A 19,997-nucleotide genomic window follows, 5' to 3' on the forward strand; every position below is an offset into this window, starting at 1 on the left:
AGGCCTCCCCACATCCACCAGGCGGGTCACCTGATCATAGAAGGAGATCAGGTTGGTCAGGCAGGACCTGCCCTTCCTAAACCCATGCTGGCTGGGCCTGATCCCTTGGCCATCCTCTAAGTGTTGTGTGATTGCACTCAGGATGACCTGCTCCATAATCTTTCCTGGCACTGAGGTCAGGCTGACAGGCCTGTAATTCCCTGGCTCATCCAACCGGCCCTTCTTGTGAATGGGTACCACGTTGGCCAGCTTCCAGTCAGCTGGGATCTCTCCAGTGAGCCAGGACTGATGAAAAATAATGGAGAGTGGTTTGGCCAGCTCATCTGCCAGCTCTCTCAGCACCCTAGGATGGATCCCATCTGGTCCCATGGACTTGTGGGGGTCCAAGCTGCTGAGGAGAGCTCCTATCACTTGCTCATGGAACAAAGGGAAACCATGCAGCTCCCTGGCTCCCTCTGCCAGTTCTGCAGGCCAGCTGTCTGGTAGACGTTCTTTCCAGGTAGTAAAAACTGAGGTAAAGAAGGTGTTAAGTACCTCTGCCTTTTCCTCATCCTGTGTTACAACATTTCCTTCTATGTCAACCAAGGAGTGGAGGTTGTCCCTGCCCTTCCTCTTGCTATTAATATATTTATAGAAGGACTTTTTGTTGTCCTTCACATCAGAGGCCAGTTTAAGTTCCAAATATGCTTTTGCCTCCCTAATTTTCCTCCTACATGCCCTAGCAACCTCTTTAAACATTCCATGGGTTGCCTCACCTTTCTTCCAAAGATGATACACCCTCTTTTTTTCCCTTAGTTCAATTAAAAGTTCATTACACAGCCAGGCTGGCCGTCTGCCCCGGCGGCTCCTCTTCCGGCACATTGGCACAGCCTGCTCCTGAGCCTTCATCAGCTCTTTCTTGAAGCAGGTCCAGCCCTCCTGGACCCCTTTATTTTTAAGGGCTTTCTCCCAAGGAACCCTCTGAATTGTTTCCTTGAGCAACCTGAAGTCCGCCCTCCGGAAGTCCAGAGTGGAGGTCTTCTTGCTGGCCCTCTTAGCTTGACTGAATACTGAAAATTCTATTATTTCATGGTCACTGGCCCCTAAACAGCCTCCGACCACCACATCACCCACCAGCCCTTCCCTGTTGGTGAAGAGGAGGTCAAGCAAAGCCTTGCCCCTGGTAGGCTCACGCAGCACCTGGGATAAGAAGCTGTCCTCCATGCAGTCTAAGAACCTCCTAGACTGCCTCCTCTCTGCTGTGTTGAGATCCCAGCAGATGTCAGGCAGGTTGAAGTCGCCCATAAGGACAAGGTCAGGAGATCTTGAGACAGCCTTAAGCTGTCTATAGAATGCTTCATCGACATCATCCTCCTGGTTGGGTGGTCTATAACAGACTCCAACCAGGATGTCTGCCCTACCGGTCTTCCCTCTAATTCTTGCCCACAAGCATTCAACCTGATTGTCCCTAATCTCTAGCTCAATGGCATCTAGTGCCTCCCTGATGTACATGGCCACCCCTCCACCCCTTCTTCCTTGTCTATCTCTCCTGAAAAGCCTGTAGCCATCAATTGCAGCACTCCAGTCATGTGAGCTATCCCACCACGTCTCCGTGATGGCAACTACGTCATAACTTTCCTGCTGCAACAAGGCTTCCAGCTCCTCTTGTTTGTTTCCCATGCTTCGTGCATTAGTGTACATGCACCTCAGCTGGGCTGCTGGTTTGGCCTCTGACCCTAGCTTACTGCCCCCAGACTCTTGCCTGAGGGGACTAGTTTCAGCCCCTCCCCCCTTCGAAACTAGTTTCCTAACACTGAACATAAATGGCACTGGATGATGAAAAACTTAAGAAGCCCATGGGTTCTTTGACTTTGCAAGTATTGCCAGCCTAAACAAGCTAAACTAGCAAAGATGGCACAAATAGCTTCATAATGTGCAAATATTTTATGTAGGTTTTAGCTGGTTTGAATGCTGGGAAGCGATAATCCTATCCCTGAAGAAATACCAACCTAAGAATTACCTCTTGCTTAAAACAATAAATCAGTGTGACAAAGCCATTACACTTTAAATACTAGAAATGGCAACTTATCAGAAGAGTACACTATAGTAGGAGGAAAGAAAAAGATGAGGTGTTTCTCAGAGTTTGAAACATTTTTATGCTGAAAAAAGACAGATTTAGGGGAAGAAGTGAGAAAGGCTAAGAAGGAAACAAAGTATGATGGCAAATAAAGGAGCCATGGACATGTATTTCTCTGGCTGCAGATGCTTTCATCTCAGACTCCTGGGAAAGTTTATTGGATTACAGGGTATCTTGTGGATTTTATTCGGTGAATTATTCACAAAGCTGTATACACAGCTCTCTTCAAGACAGTTAAAATGTGCATTAAAAAACATGAACCTACATGCAGAAGACAGGTGATGAAACAGTAGCTGCACAGGTAACTTTTACTTCTAAAACTTCTGCATAATCCTCAGGAGATGAAGCTCTACTAAATGTGTTCTCATTAAGTTATCATACATTAGAGCATGTTTAAAGTGAAACTACTAATGCTTAGAACTCAATTCATAGAAACAGAGGGAAAAGATGCACGCATGTTTGACTTGAAACCAACTTACAACATAGAAGTGAAGTTAGACCTAGGAGGGAGAAAAAAAAGTCTCTAACACAGGAGGCAAAAAAATCCAGAACTGTCTTCTCTTTGAAAAGAACATTTGCAGGCTGTTCCAGCTCAGTAATTAACCACCATGGACCAAGCCCACCATAAGTGGGCTTGGGCTATATATGAGTACTCCTCTTATGTCCTTTCCAGCACAAATCCTTGGTTTCCTTTTGCAGTAGCAGCTATCCTGATACAGCCACTATGCTGAATCTTTCTTCTGCATCACTTTCAAGTCTAATGGTCTCAAACCAGCTCAACATACACTTGGACAGACCTTGCTAAGATAACGTTTCTACGTAGAGAGCAAAAGATCTAAGGAAACTAATTTACCTTCCAGATAAATAATTCAGAAGCATGATAGCCAGTTTTGAAAAGTCACCTAGACATCTTGAAGATGGATATTATAGCACTTCAGTTTCTGATCATGCAAATCACCTCTAAAAATTAAGTCTGACTCTTAAATCACTTGGCTATTATTTTTATAAATGGCCTTCAATTCTTCATCAGCTGCAAAAGCTATCTGTCCTGCACACAGAGCATTACTCTGACTTGGATAATCTGTTTTCTTTATATTCAGGTAACACATTAGATCAATGCAGCATGGCATAGTGGCTAGGGCACTGGAGAATGAATCAAAACTTATATCTCCTTATTCTTGTTCTTCACCTGCACATGACCTTGTAGAAAGCACTTTACTATTCTGTCTCTGCTTCTGTCTGCCCTTTGACTCTGTAGGTCACCAATTATTCCCTAGCAAGTGACTATACACAGAGATCAACTTCAGTTAAGTTTGTAAGTATTTTTGTTATAAGAAAATAGCAATCAGCAACTATTGTGGAGAGTAAATTCTACAGCAAGGAACTGCTAAGCTAAGAGTTTCTCCTGCACGTACCTAGATACTATAATCTGATTACACTTTACAGGTTCATTCCTCCCTCAATAAACCAATAAATAGTCTTTCTTCTATCTCTCCCCCCCCCCCCCCCTTTTAATATTAAAATCACTCTAAAATGTCAAAGACTTAGTGAAGTGGAAAATAATTATTTGAATGCAGTCAGCCACTGTATCTTCTTAGTCTCATATTAATGGAGGGAAATGGAAGATTGCCACTGAATTTTAATGAATTCATTAGTTAATTATTGTAAAGCCCCTTGAAAGTGCTAAGAACAATTATTACTTTTATTCCCAAGACATTTTTTATGATGGCAGAGATGGACCTCCCACAATGACTTTTCTCGAGATTCGAAATGCAAAACTGGTGAGAAATCAAATTTATTAATTCTCTGCATAATTCAAGTATGGATGTGCCATTAGAGTGAGATGCTGACATTACCATATGAGCAGCAGCTTCTTCCTTTGTTACAAGGTTCATTTAACTGACTCAGGTTAGCTGTGCTACAGGGTACTCCTCAACAGGAACCAGGACAGTAAGTCGGCCAAAATGTGTACTGCATTTGCTGCATACTGAGCTACATTAAGCCCTAACATAAAAGAACAGAATTCTCTCAGAAGATTCATTGAGGCCAGGGGATGTTTAGGGTTGAGGTGAGAAGAAAGTTCTTCACTGAGGGAGTTGTTAGCCGTTGGAATGTGCTGCCCAGGGAGGTGGTGGAGTCGCCATCCCTGGAGGTGTTCAAGAGGGGATTGGTGCCATGGTTTAGTAGTCATGAGGCTTTGGGTGACAGGTCGAACTTGATGATGTTTGAGGTCTTTTCCAACCTTATTGATTCGATGTAGAGGCTCTTGCCTTTAGTTCTGGTCTCTTTATGTCCCTCTGATGAAGGATGGAGCATGTAATCTTTAAGAAAATTGTGTGGTATCAGTGTACTATGGGTTAGAGATAAACTGAGCCACCAGCTGTGATAGAATCAAGCAAAATGTGTGTGTATACACCTGTACTACTCTCCTCAGTGGAACTTGGTGCCATGGTTTAATAATCATGAGGTCTGTGGTGACAGATTGGACTTGATGATCTTTGAGGTCTCTTCCAACCTTGTTGATTCTATGAAAAGTGTCCTTCTGCCAGGCTGAATTTGGCCCACCATCCCAAATTCTGTTGAATTTAATAAGACAAACATGTCTTTTCATTTCCTGCCTGCAGATAAGGCTGACAAAATATTCTGGAATCAGTCACCAATTTTAAGACATAACCATTTAGCCAGTCAAGCAAATGGAAAAGAGAAGCTTTTCTCATTAAGTAATGTCTAAGGGAAAGTTTAAATCTGTATTCCAGAAAAAAAAAACAACCAAAAAACCAAAAAGCCCAAACAAACCTTGTTTTTTTGTTTCTGTAGGACCCAAGCATACACCAATGCACTGTGCATTTTAAAAGGTGTCACCAAAAGATGTGTTTGTGCATGTTTCAGAGAAAATGGGGGGGGTGGCTGTTGGTTTGGTTTTGTTTTTTTTCTGTAAATGTTCACAAGGATCCTTTGGCAGAGAAATTCCACAACATTCAGAAAAGTGTGTTACAGGTTCTCTTTGTTTCTTATCCATTTTCATCATTTCCTGCTTCAAGCTGAAGCACTAGTGCCCACTATTATAATTCAGTGATGATTCAAATGTTGCTTGCACTGAGTTTTCTAAAGGTTAATTCATCAGTTGACTTGGTTTGTTCACATGAATTGTCCCTCTTGCCTAATTTTCCACAGTAGGTAATAGGGCAACCATGTGACAAGCTCTTCAAAATCAGACCAATTGCTTAGTATACTGAGATTGAAAACTTCTCTATACATAGTGGCTATGTAACAAGGACACGGCGTTTCAGTCTCTACTCATGACACTAGCATTTATTGGATTGTGAGACAGGTTAATGCAGATGAGACACCTGTTATACCTACTGCCTCACTGGTTTTCTCTGTAAAAAGAAAACCCATCCTCTGCATTGCCATGATACTACTTTAATTGATCCACATGAAGTGACAGTAGTCCCTATACACGTTGGTCCAAATCCTGACTCGTAAAGCTGAAGAATGAACGTCTCTTGAGCTCAGCCTCTTGCTTTCATTTCTATTCTGCCAAGTCTTATGCCTAACAAAGCTGGTAAAACTTTCTGAAGTGTCAAAGTTGAAAAATAAAACTGACAACTAAGGCTGAAACTGAGAAGCAATTATAGGGAAGTCACACCTTTTCCGTCTCCTTTTGTATTTTTCACTTGCAACTTGTGCAAGAGAAACCTGAGCCACACTGCTCCCTCCTGCCCCCATACCCAGAACATTTCCCAAAGGTGTCAGCAGCGGTCCAAGTCTGTATAGATACAAACCACAAATGCTACCAGCACTGGAAAAGTGCAGAAAGAATGGTCCCCAGCAGAATCTTTTGAAACAGAACAAAACACAGGGAGCTCACAATGGATAGAGATGAGGGCAAGGAGATGTGAAACAAGTGGCAAAAAAAAGAAAAACAGAGGGAAGGTTTAGGAGAATACAGTTTCTTCCTTCAAGTTTAAACAAAAGAGAAGAGATGAAAAACACAGGGAGAAGGCCAGACTTATGAATGAAGGGGGGGGAAAAAAAGGCAAACTCCTTTCCAAAATATTAGCTTTCCTACTCCACAGTTGTGACCTTAAAGATAAAGAAAAGCCTCAAAAGGCTTTATTCCTCATGGCCTCTTTCTTCTTCTTAAAGGGGAAAAAAATATAATCCCCACAACCACCTTCTCACTGCTGGTATCTTTCCTAGTGCATAATTCAAGACTTGAACTGGAGATCAGAAGTGAACACCAGCCTCCAATGATGGAAATTTCCATTTAAATTTATATACGACGATATCACATTTAATTCCACAAATGAGGAATTCATTTGTACCTGAAGATTGCTTTTCACTTGTAAAAGTATCATTTCTGTGGGTTCCAGTAAATTTAGTTTGCAAAGTAAGGGAGGCAGACTGCAAATGTAATATAGATTCACTAAGATCTTGAGTCCAAATTGAAGCAGTAAGTTAATGTGAAGCAAGAAGTTAATGTGAAAGTGTAAGACACATGAACACCAGCACACTTGCAATAGAAGTGCAAGTTAGTAGCAGTAGCAGATGCTCAAAATACAGTCACTAAATGCAAACATTACTCCAGTAGACAACCACAGCTAAGCACAAAACAAACTAAGAAGAATAAAACATTAACCTTGGTGTGGCATTCATATTGTCATTGGTATTAGTGCCAGGAATGATAAATCAAGGGAAACAGCAACCAATTAATAAGGTCTGTGCACTTCCCTTGATTTATTTCTTTCCAAATTAATTCAGGTCTTTACTTTAGAAAAACAAAACAAGGAAATTACCTATTTAAGACCCAGACTTTGCCACAATAACATGTAAAACTCATATGAACAGTTAGAAAGAAAATAATGATCTTGTTACAGTTACTATTCAAGATCTATACTAGGTTTTAGAAGCCTCAACTACTATAAACTGAAAGGAAAAACTGTATTATAAATAACTGTACTACAATGTTTCAGTATACATACTATAAATAACACAAATAGAACCAGGTTTATTCCTGTTTTTCATTGTGACAGAAGGCATTAGCAGGGAAAGTGACAAAACAACCATAACAGGCAAGGACCTAAATCTCATTTCTGGAGAATGCAAGAATAGTTGCAAAACATGTGCCCATAACTTCAGAAAGCCTTTCTACAGGGTATCTTTTCCCAAGAACCATTGCAGGCAGAAAGAATCATCTGTTTCTCAGGAGTACATTTGATCTTGCCAGTTATTCCTTACTCATTATTTATCCAGAACACCTTTCTGGAAACGGACTGTCTGGAGAAACCAATCCAGCTGCCAGCTGTGCCCTGAAGCACAGAAGCAGCAGTCCCTTCTCTTGCATTCTTAGTTTGATTAATGTATCTGTTTGCTAAAAATTTCAGATGGCTAATTCCTTTCCATACCATCTTTCTCGTCTCTTCTGTGCACTTCAGGTAATAGCAGGGCATATTCTATGTGTGCTGTGCCTTCAGGTCAAGCATGGGTGTTACTTTATCCCTCCCAGCTTCTGAAAGGTTTTTGTTTGGGTTTGAATTTTTGTTTGTTTGGGGGTTCTGCTTGTTGATTTTTGTTTAGGCTTTTGGGTTGTTTGTTTTTAATTCTTTGTTGTGATTTTGTTGTGTTCTCTTGGGTTTTCTTGGTTGTTTTTTTGATTTCCTTAAAGAAAAGCACCAGGAAGCTAAACCTACACACAAAACTGAAGCTCTGGCATTCTGCACTGCTGCAGTCCATTACAAGAAGAAATTAAAGTATTATATACATTAGCCTCTGTATTAATGTAAGTCTTAAGAAGCCCTCAGATGGAACCAGCTTGGATCTTACCTGTCCTGTACCCTGTGTTGTTGAGGTACACTGCAAAGGTACGGATTTCATGCTGAGCCTGCCAGGACGGAGAAGAACAGTTCTCATTGTTGGTGTAAGTGTTGTGGTTGTGGACATACTTCCCTGTAAGGATAGAGGACCGAGAGGGGCAGCACATGGGTGTTGTCACAAAGGCATTGATGAAATGAGCCCCTCCGTGCTCCATGATCCGTCTTGTTTTATTCATCACTTGCATGGAACCTAGAAGGACAAAACCACATCAGAATTTCCCTTGTTTCAGTCACAAGAGCTAACAGCTCACGTGTCACATCAGAGACCAGAATAAAGCACAGGTAGTAAGGGCACTAGAATCTCATAGTGAAGCCAAATCCAATGAGATTATTCTCCCTCCTCTAGTGAAGTCCTCCCATTGTTTTAGAAAGGACCAAAGATTGAAGTCCTAAATTAAGATCTGAATCAAACCTGTTGACATAGATCAAAATGCTTTTTTAATTTCTCTAAGCTCAAGATTTACCACTATAACTATCTGCACCATCTGTGCAGCCTTTCTGGAGTCATTAGCACTGTTCCAGTAGCTGAAGGCAAGAAACAGCATGAATTAAGCTGACAATGTGGCCTGAGGGTGAGATTCACTCTGTGCAGCAGCCCTGACCAAAGTTTGCATACTCCTTAAGCATTATTTAATCCTTGGTTTCAGATGATACCTGCCACGCTGCCTTTTGTGCCAACCTTCTGCAAAAGGCTGAGAGTTGTAATTACACAATCACAGAACCACTGAGCTTGGAAGGGATGCTTGGAGATTATTTAGTCCAACCCCCTACTCGAGCACTGTCTGCCAGAGTTGTTCTCTAGATAGAATGCTCTTTTTGTAACTTTCAGTGAACCAAAGACACAGTAAAGGTCTCATAAGACTTTCTATAACCAGTATGATTTCTGTTTATCCACTCAATCCATTCTGATAATGGCATTACCTAAAACACACTCAATTTTCTTAGGCTAGGTTTGATACAATCAGGCTTCCATATGACAGATAACACCACATAGCTTGTAGCTCTCAACTTAAAAAAAACACAAGCAAATTTAACTTGCAGGGACATGGATGAATTGGGGCAACAGGAGTAAAAGTCTTTTTGCCAACAATTACTGAAAGCCACACTGCTGCCAAACAGTTACTCTGTTTCCAGTGTGAGACAAGGCTTTGGACAAAGACTGGATCTTAACCATAGACATCAACCAAGCTAAACCTGAATCTGTATCAGTTCTTCCCACACACAGAAACATCAAGTACCAGGAGGAAAAAAACCCCACCATGTTTCCCTGCAGAGTGAGTTATACTTGACCAAGAGAAGAATTTTCATTTTCCAAAGAATTTGTAATGGTACCCATCATCAGCATGACCTTGCAAAGGAAAGTAAACCTTTCCATCACCAGTCCTCCATTCTTTTCATGAGCAGGAAATGCCAACAGACAATGTGAAGATGGGCTCCTGCTGGAGTAGGGTTTGGACTAACCTACCCAAGATTGAGCTGGATTAATCGTTCCGCTTTAATCAATGCATCCTGCAAACATCTGGCACAAACTCTATGTTGTTTCTGTCAATAATGGGTTTAGGTTTCTTCTAAGCTCTTTAGACAGAGATTTCACTATGAAATTGCAACAGCAAGTTGATTTAATACAGGGCACATTGATACAGCCAGGAGTCAAAACCTAGAGGGAAAATGGTCATAAGCCACATAGGAAATCTGACTCTTTGGCACCATGAGGGAAGGTTAAGTCCTACTGTAGATCATTTAACCTAAAAATTGCTGCAGTATTAGTTGTCTTGGGAAAATTTTGTTGAAGTTAATATTAAAAAAGAAGAGAAAAAAAAAAATCTGTGCATTTCTCAGGTCAGAGGACATCTGTCACATCACTTTGAGACAAGAACCAAGGCAGGTTATTGCACTGCCCTTTTCCAACTTCACATATCAAAACGAAATATCTGAAGAAAGCAAGCTTTTTTCTTTCCATAACTGGGATAAGCGTTAGTGCTCAAAGGCACTAACACAGCAGCTAACAATTCTATCAGTCAATTATACATTAGGTGAGCCTGCAAACTGTGAACATTTCCTCTGGGTTGTCTTATGAGCTAACCCAAGCATAAATAGCCAGATCGAAAGAATGCTTTGTCATCCCAATATTAAAATACAATTTAACAGTCCCTTTAAATGACAGAGGCATCTGTGCATAAATAACAGTACATGTTAAGACTCCCCTTGGGGACAGTAACCTCCTTTAATAAAACTGCTGTAATGACAAAGCCCTATATATCAACAGTCTTTAATACAAAAACATATGATCTAATCTGCTTTCCCAGCTTGGGAACTAATACAGAGTGACAGATCAGTGGAAGGTAAAAGTCCAGCATACTCTTCTATACAGTCTTAAATAGGCCAGCTTTAAATATTTTAAACAGAATTAAACCAGCCAACCAAAACTTATTTTCTTCAGCTTGCCTCCAATACAAATACAGAATGGTGAGAAAAAGAAGAAATTGATCTTTCTGTGGCAGAAGATCAGTTATGTATTAATCAGCAACTGGAACCTCACCAAATCACCTTTTGAGTTGGAAGAACCATCTGGGGTTTCATTAGTGGATGTACCAAAGAAAGTCATGCTTTGACATGTCAATATTGAATTTAGAAAATGTGCTGTTACTGGCCTAAACCCACGGATAATAAGTAAGAATTACTTGGAAGTTAAATGTGAAATTTCTAAGCTATTTTAAAATAAATCCATTGGACTACAGTGAATATCTGAAAGTTCAATCAATTCAATGCATTCTGAAAGTTCAATCGATTCGATGCATTCAGGCTGCTCACTGAACAAAGTGAAGCAAAGCCCAGGCTGAAATTGCTCCTGAAATTTGAGTGATATCCATAACTTTGCCTAGTGTGGCTTTACAGTTCACTTTAGGGATAAGGCTGATATCTTGACTAATATTAGTGGAGAAAAAAAAAAACAGTTGTTTAGGAATTAATATTGACTTTCTCACTAGTTGTGCCAGAGGTCATAATTTATGGGAGGTTTAGAGAGCTCCAGCTGGTAAAGAACTTAAGTTCTGAGCAACTTCAGCACAGGTCAATAAGCGGTATCCATACACAAGTAAGTTAACTGAACCCCAGAATGTTAATTAAATATCCCTTAAAGCCTTCTATTTTTATCCTATTTCAACCTCATCAAACACCCTTTTCCTATCTTCATTTCCTTATTTCCCCCACCTCACATTTAATTTTAACAAGGCTCTAAGGCCCTAATCTTCATGTACGATAAGCAAGAAAAATTATCATCCATGCCACTTTTGTAGCTTTTCAGAGGAACATGTAGGAACATACAAATCACCTCTCCCTCAGAATTTTCTATTGTGGCTGAAATATCTTCCAAACAATCTGATCTTTCTCCAGCTATGAGGTAATGAAATAAGCTGGTTTGTTAAAGCTCAGCAATACGGTAGGCAAACCTAATTAAACTGGAGATGCTGAGTCCATCACACAGGGGACATCAGCATTATACTAACTTGGACTTAAATGGCTCTAATGGGGAAAAAAAAAGTCTTTGTTTCTAATTAATTATTTCTCCTTGTCAATGTATTTCTCTTATTTACATTCTGCTTGTCAGTAGAGCTCCTCTGATTAGACAGTCAACTGACTGTGTATGTTTCAGTAGTTCTTGGTCTTCTCATTTGTCTTCTCCATTTGTCTTCTCCATTTGTATCCATTACAATTTACACACGTTCTCCTTTGACCTAGAGATTCTGCATCCTTTTCATCAGCCTTTTCCTTTTTTTTTTTTCAGTATGAGGCTGAGGTTTGCTTTCCCAAGGAAAGCTCATGATTAACAGTAGTGCAAATGAACAACAACAAACAAAAGGAATGAGGGGAAAAAAAAGTTGTACTCCTTTCCTAAAAGAGGCAGCATTCTCTTTCTGGTAAACTCCACCTGCTACTGGTGCATTCTTAGATTGCTCTTAAATAAAGGAAAGGCTGTTCAGACCACTTGAGTATGTGGTGTGCTCACTTTTTGCCTCAAAAATAGCCACATAAGAACACAGAAGGCTACCAACAGCCATCAGTTACAGAGTATTCTTAAGAAAGAGATGAAATCTTAAGCGAAGTTTTCTCTGCTACGCCTTCATAGCTTCAAAGTTCTCCTCAGTTTTGACTTGTAATTCACATCCTGTTTTCATCTTTCTTAAATGCATTAACCACAATCCCCTCAAATGGCAATTTTGATTAACTTGGACAGCTCATCAGACAACAGACAAGAATAAAAATTAATTCAAACAAATATTGGGCCTCACAAAGCCATTAGTGCCAAATGATGAATATCAAATCTCAGCTTCATCAAATGGATTTTCCTCAGTTAGATCCTAATTTGTGCGGACACGTGCCCATTATGTTTGAAATTGGAAAGCATCAGATTATCAGAGAAGAGAAATATACTGCCCAAAGGACTTAGACAATTGCATCAGAAACAAGCAGGCTAGCACACAACAGAAGATGATAAATTTTTCAGGACCACCTTCTGAGCCTGCAAGATAAAGCACTTTAAGTTCTTTTGGATATGCATTATTGAAACTGCTTTATTTGTCATACAAATAACCATTTTAAGTGTGACAACAACAACAAGATCTTCTGATCCTCTTAACTTAAATTAGGTTTGTATTTGGTGGGCTTACTGCCATGGCAGACTTTTTCCTCAAACTTTGAGAAGAATGTGACAGCTATGATACTGCAGACATGCAGGGAGAGTGACAAAAAGAAAGCATCTGTAAGAATACCACCACAAGGCTGTGATTAAGTTCTCAACCAGATAAGTAAGTATATAAGTAACACAGGTTGATTAACTATAGTGTTTTGTTTCTTCTGTGAGGTCTGTTTTCCATTTTTTCCCATCCATCCTAGAAATTTGATGCAGTTACCTGTCAAAAGACCTCACCAGACCACACATACACAAGCTCTTGTCTTACACATGATCCAAACTTTATGTTTCTAATGCAAAATACAAACTAGTTGATGCTAATCGCTGCTTCTAACTGCAGACAACAGTTGGTGAAGACAAGCTTGTTCAGGTAACAGAACAAAACCCAAACTCCATGAGTTAATTCATTATTCCAAATCATTAGGCAAAGAGTGCATTTAATCTTTGTCGCCTTTCTTCAGCAATTAACGCAGCACTGAATAACACAGCAGAGCCTTTTCATACTAAGTGATTTTGGTCAGTAATTAACTGCACATCTAAATGGACAACACCAAGAATAGCATGACTACATGAGGTAACATTTAAGTAATTAAAATTGTACATGTAATGAATGTCTGCAATTATGCCAAAAAAAAAAAAATATCTGGGTAATTACATAGGGCAACAATCAGTTGTGAATTTAGATCTACTGCTTTGGCACATAGCTTCCCAGGTTACAGTTGCCAGAAGCATAGTTGAGGTGTGTAGATGAAGACAGATAGGCAGAAATTTCACATTTCCACAGAAAAAGGAAGTTTGGCATTTGAAGTTGAGACTAGGTTTTGCTGCCCTTGAATTGCATGCAGACAGAAAGCATTTCCTAGATAAAAGTAGGTTTAAACTTTTGCTACTTGTTCTTCCTATTGTTTTTCACAATGGAAAAAAACAATACTATTATTTTCAAAGAAGAATTTAGCTTCAAGGCAAAGCAGTGCCATACTCATCAGCTACAATTGTCTTCACATTGGGCTCTTACCAAGTTCTACGTCCTGGTCATCAGTAAGAACAAGGATGATGTTCGGGCGGATGTTCCTACGGTCTCGCTGAAATCTTCCCTTCAGACGCTGGTTCAACAGGAAAGCTGAACTTCCATCCAACAGTGATACAACAGTCATCATGAATAATCCAAGGACAATACTGTGATGTGCCATATTGTGCTGATTTAATGTTCTCTCTGAAGAAGGTAGGTTAAAGGCTTCTGTTTCCTTTTTTTTGTTTGCAGGTCTCCTATAAGGGAGAGGGAAACAAGTATTTTTTTTTTGGGTACCTTGACACCTCTGCCCCCACAAGAAACAGCAAGGTTCTCTCCACAGAAAAGCAATGTTTGAAATAATCTAACTGTTTAAGAAAAAAAACAAAACCCCAACCAGCCCACAATAAAGCAACTGAGTGTTTTTCCAAGGCCAGCTACAAGCAAAAACTTCAAAACTTCACAGTTCACAAAGCATTCCCAATGTGGGCAATGAAGTTTCATTTCACTCTAATGAAGCTTCACTCTATACTCAAACTTTGGCAGCAAATTCAAGGATGTAGCAGGGTACCAAACTCTTGCTATGCTACGTAGAAAAAAACCACCTTTTTCCTTAGGGTTCTGGGGTGTTTTGAGATGACATTTGTGTTTACTGCATCAAAAAAGCAGATGTTGCAGAGAAAAAAAATCCACCTCTACCCATATTTTTAATCAGGGCTGTGGTAAAATCTGAGTGAACAACACATTTGCAAATTCAAAAAGGATCCTCAGACAGAAAGCTTGTTACATACTGATTTATCTTACTAATTTCAGTAGAGTGCAGAGCTGCCCAGATCATGGAACTATGGCAAGATACTGTTTGAAGTCTGCTGCAGCTTTGATGTTAGTCTTGATATCCCTTCAGCATTTCTCTTGGTTTCCAAGATTTTAATGCTTTTTTTTTAATATCATTATTATTAATGAATACATTGAAGGCCCATTACTGCATATGCTTGGGAATGGACACACCAATTTGCACTGCCTATGACAACACAATGCCCCAAAGTTGATTTGCTTACAAAAGAGGGAACATCTAACTGGTACTGCTCCTGTTAATGAGCCAATAAAAAATTCTCAGCAATTCCTTCAAGGAGATTGCAAAAAAAAATGAGTAAGAGAGCTGAAGAACTTTTGAAATCACACTTTTGCTCAGTGATCTTCTAGTAGAAGAGGATTTTTCTCTTGTTTTTGGAAGTCTAAGTAAGTAACAGTATAGAACTATTGAAAACATCAAGTACTAATTATTTTGTCAGATCCAGTGATCAATGAGGCTTTTTTTTTTTTGTTATGAATTCCCTACTTGCTGCTTGCCTTTTCCTGGACTGGTGCCAACGATCTCTTGTAATGCAGTGAAAAATCAATTAAAAATGACACAAAGGAGACTATCTGCTTCTTGTAAAGATCAGAAATGCCTGAGTAGAAAGAACCTAGCACAATGTGGCTTATCCAAGGAAATACCTTGGCTATTCTGTCCCTGAAGACATTGGGGGAAACAGTTTTTCCTCCAGCAGTTTATTTCATAGCCATATTATCATCTCTGTCAGCATCTGTTCTTCGAGATAAACTTTGATTAAGAAAGTTCTCATGCAAGAGCAAAAATCACTGGTCTGAAAAAATTATACTCGGCTTCTATGCTTAGTCTGAAAATGCACACTGAAGTCTCCAGTAAGTCAAATGATATGTAGCAATAGTGTGATGCAATATTTATTAAGACTGCTTTCCAAAATTGTACACTTCACAGGGTTGGGAGGAAATGAAAAATCTGTCTTCCTTCCTAGTCTCTCTGGTATGTTTCACAAGCAGGTGAAATCAACTGTTTGCAAACAAACAAACAAACAAAGTATTAAAAAAATATCCTAACACTAGTTCTAGTGGGTAAGGAAAGAGGAAAGCTCAGCTTCCCAAGTTTACAGATACAGCTTTAGTACCTCTGCTGCAGCTCAGAGATTTTCCAGGCTATAGCAGAACGAACACCAACAAGTCCTATCAATTTTCATTCCTTGTACTCAAAATTCCATCTGCAGCAGCACAACCAGGAAGAATCATGTCAGATTCGATGTGTTGCTACTGTCCAGAGCAGTCAAAAGCAGCTTGAGAAGCAAACCTGGATCTGTTTCAAAAGGGGAGGAAAAAAAAACCCCAAAAGTTAGTTTAGCAGACACATACTCCTGGGGACCAGCATTACAAGGGAGGGGGCACAGAAATGGCTTTTGCTCTTCAGAAATTGCTCCATATGTACTTCTGCTTAAGAAAAAACCCCCAAACTTCACAATATAAATGTTCTCATTCAAATTATTTTTCTGAAGGTCTAAGAGCTAATGTGATTTCTTTCTGCTCTATACTAGCCAGTGGCTTCTAGGAATAATAGCATTTGCAGACTTTTCTTCTAGCCTTCAGAAGGCTGTCCTTGTTGGAGCTGATTATAACTACACTCACTGTAGAGCATTGTGCACACACCAGTCTTCCTTGCATTTTTCTCACTTGTTTTAAACAAATGCATGGAAATAACCTCATGACCTCATTGCCTCCTCCCCTCAGCCTGTCTTTTCCTCACTCTTTATTGCCCCTCCCTCAACTCTGTTTTTATCTATAAATAGAAGTTGTCCCCGGCTCGGAGAGCTGCTTATCTCTCTATAAAATACTTAATGCACTTGGGGATGTACACAAACTGCTGTTCCACAGCTATTTTATCCACACTTGTGTATTTATAGTTAATCAGTTATCTTTGAGAAGATACTGAAAATGGAGGAGAGAATTTCATGTCAAGTACAACAGGCATCCTCTACCAAACCTGTTATCTCTTTCTCAGCACCCTCCTCGATCGAGGTTGGTTTTTTTTGCTATTCTGATGTGTTATGTTCCTATTATTATCATCAGGGTAAGTACTACTGGGAACCAACTCCAAGTCTGTAATTATGTGCAAAAACTCATACCAATAAGTAGGTAAGAAAATTAAAGCAATTTTAGAAAATAACCTATTTCTTAGAGTATGTACTCATAAAAGACAGACATGCCACAACTAACCGCACACATGCGGTAAAATCTAAAAGCCAGCTTTAAATAGCTCATACAATAGCAACAGAAGAGTCTTGCCTGGATTGCCAGTGGTCAAATAAAGATTGATTTTTTTAAAAGAATATTTTATTTAACCCCTAGTCTTTGGTGAACTTTAAGGTAGAAATACGATATAAAGCCTCCATTAAGAGCTCCTTCCCCATTTTTGTCAACAGTTTTAACCTGCAACTCACAGACAAAGCCAAAGGAGCTCCACAGCAGTGCGCCCCAACTTGCCTTCCCTTTGAATACAGCACCCTCTCCAATGGTGCATTTTGATCTGAGCGCTACAGATGGTTCTCTGCTTTATGTGCCTCTGCAGGCCATCCTCCAATATTAAAGATGTTTAATCTGTGGTGGCTCCCATGAGAATTAGGTATGCCTCTTATTTTCTCCCAGATTACACACATGAACTTGACAAGTCTGGTCACTCCTGTTTCGTATTTAGTAAAGTGCTATCAGCAATTTATGAAACGTTCTTCAGCTGAACCTTGTTAAGCCTACCAAACCTCCTCACAGGCTGCTCTAGAGAAAGCCTAGTCCTCTTATTTTCTATGGTTTACGGTTCAGTTTAACAAGTCCCCGACTCCCTTCATAGCCTGAATTAGATCCAGCTGCCTCTTTTTGTTCTTAACTCCTGCTAGTATGGGGAATGAAAATAGCGCCAAACTTAATTCTCCTGTGTGGCAACACAGAACATTACACTAAGTCACATTATAAATGTTGAAGAGATAAAGCCAGACTTCAGTACCTTCATTCTATTCATAAAAGAATGGAGCCAAGTTCTGTTCCCAAGTAGCTGTACACCAAGGAAAGACTTCTTTTTAATACTGCACTCAGTAATTCATGTCAGTTTCACGGCAGCATAGACAGGATGCACAGGGATGACCAGTGTCATCTACCCCCAGATGGTATTTTTAACACGCTATTGATCAGTATTGCTTGGCACAGATGCAGCAGGCACTGTGTGCACAACTGTAACTGACAGCAGCTTGCAGATATCAGAGCTCCCAGCCTTATTAGCACAAGTCCTCACACAACTGTCCCACACGTAACCCAGAGCAACTTCCCTGAAGTCAAACAATTAACTTATTCCATTAAGCACAAGAGCAGCATCTGACTTTCTGTAGCAGAAAAAGTACAAACACATAAGAAATTAAATCTTGTATCAAATATATGTTAATCCTGCTCCAAGCCTGCTTCTAGAAAGCTGTTTCCAGACACATTTACATGAGCTTATTAAAAAAAAAACAACAAAAAAGCATACTGCAGACCCTGGATACAGGATTGATGTAGCAAGTTCGACTCACCCAGCAGCCACCGCCAAACAGCATGCAAAGCACACAGCAGAACTGCACAGTAAGGGACTACTAGTTAGCAAAAAACAATGCACACCTGCTTAAGGGTGGCTGGAGCCAGTACCAGGTGTGTTATTTAAGCAGGTTTAGGTGTGCCAGTTGTCCAATATTTAAATTTGCTAAAGTATATGATGCTGGAGCCATTCCCTAGCAACAAAACCAATTAAAACCACTTTGCCAGTTAAATGCATTCAGTGGTACTGCTGCTCTTTTAACTCTCCAATCACTCCCATACATCCAGGTTTGGTTATTGTCAGTCCTCCTTCACTGAAGCTGTCAACCATCATCTGAAACGTTTCTCTCTCACAAACAAAATATAATGGTATTTTTATTTGTGGCTTGGGAGCAATCTTGTTTGCAATCAGACAAGGTTCTTAGACAAAGGCTGGCATCAACAGCTGTAATCTTACAACACACTTTTTCTTATAGTGGTTTTTTTTTTCTCCCTGATGTTTTTTTCTTCTCCAGGCAGTCAAAAATTTAAGAGGAAGCACAAAAATCAAACCTCTGATGCTAAATGTGCCTCTCGAGGACTGCAGTTGTGCTCAGCTACCTGCAGAAACCTTGGCTAAAGTATTTTCATTTGCAAGTACCTACAATTGTTCCAGGGGAAAAAATATAATAATAAAAACAACACCACCAACACCCAAAAAACACCACACCAGGAGCAGCTTCCAGGCTTATTAGAGCACTGAATTACTATTCAGACATAGTCTTCTAACTCTCTTTCCTTCTGGTAAACTCTACACCAAAGCTAAATATTTATCATTGTATTACAGAATCTCTTCCCTATTCTGTAACTTTATTTTAAATAAAGCTGAGTTATATATTAAGTACTTACCTCACTAGGGCTTCAATAACATACTTTCTACAAATCCATGCTATCCTGTTTAGTGCTTACAGGTTATTATTAGAGCTTTCAAGCAGCACACAAAATAAGTCAGTCCACGGATCCCCCAAATCCACATGCAATAACAACTCATTAACAAGTTATAAACGACCAAGAATTATTTCCTTATTATACTTATTCTTCTCATGTATTTATAAACAATGAAGATAAACAGTCTTTGACTTTAAGGATATTCCTATTGGCTTGTATTAAGTACAGCAATAACCACAGACTTTCACTTCTGAAAGCACCATAAGGAAATGAATGCAAGTGCTTTATGACAGAAAAAGTAGGCTAGCAGAGCTAACACTGCACAGATACATTCTACCAAGCAATGAGAATGTTTTGCAGCCGCACACAGAACCCCCCACTCCCTCCCGCTGTGTATATCCACCTGCAGACACACGCATTGCCCAGACACCACGGGGATCTGCTAAACAGGCAGCCAAGAGCTCTGGCATCAGTTGTCTTCAGAAACTCTTCTCAGCACAGCCACGACCCTGAGCGGCTCCTGCTGCCTCTCCCCATCCGCGGAGATACACCCACGGAAGGGTACCCAGCACACGGCTCGTCCAGCACGCCTCATCAGAGCCGTATCCGATTGTCCCAGCCCGAGGCTAGCAGCTCTAGGCTGGCACCAAACGCCCACCCCCCCATGCCAGGGCGGGAGGGCAGCCACCTCAAGGCCGGGAGGGCCGAAGGGCGGTGGCGCACAGGGGCGCTCCCGCAGCACCAGACGGGGCCGGCCGGGGGCAGCGGGGCAGGACAGCAGGACCGCAACGCATCGCCTATCCTCCAGCCTCCCCCGAGTCAGCACCCAGACCCTCACCGGCCCCCGCCTGCCCTCCCAACCCCAAGCCCCCTTTCTCCTACGCCCCACTCAACTTCCAGTCCTTCCCGTTACCTATGCAGCAGGAGCACGGCCAGACCTGCTCGGTGCCTGCTGCATCAGACTCTCCGCCCAGG

The 19,997-nt window shown here is 40.5% G+C and overlaps 1 protein-coding gene across 1 annotated transcript in view; it reads right to left on the bottom strand.

Annotated features, from left to right (window-relative positions):
* SULF2 (sulfatase 2) overlaps positions 1-19,997 on the bottom strand; it is a 153,462-nt gene that overhangs the window by 51,867 nt on the left and 81,598 nt on the right. The window contains exons 4-6 of the mRNA XM_054173421.1: positions 15,659-15,840; positions 13,698-13,948; positions 7,943-8,182 (exon numbers count right to left, since the gene is read on the bottom strand). Coding sequence (XP_054029396.1) covers positions 7,943-8,182; positions 13,698-13,872 — 415 coding nt within the window. The 5' untranslated portion in view covers positions 13,873-13,948; positions 15,659-15,840. The remainder of the gene's footprint in view (positions 1-7,942; positions 8,183-13,697; positions 13,949-15,658; positions 15,841-19,997) is intronic.

This window comes from Dryobates pubescens, chromosome 26 (assembly GCF_014839835.1).
Source record: "Dryobates pubescens isolate bDryPub1 chromosome 26, bDryPub1.pri, whole genome shotgun sequence".
NCBI lineage: Eukaryota > Metazoa > Chordata > Aves > Piciformes > Picidae > Dryobates > Dryobates pubescens.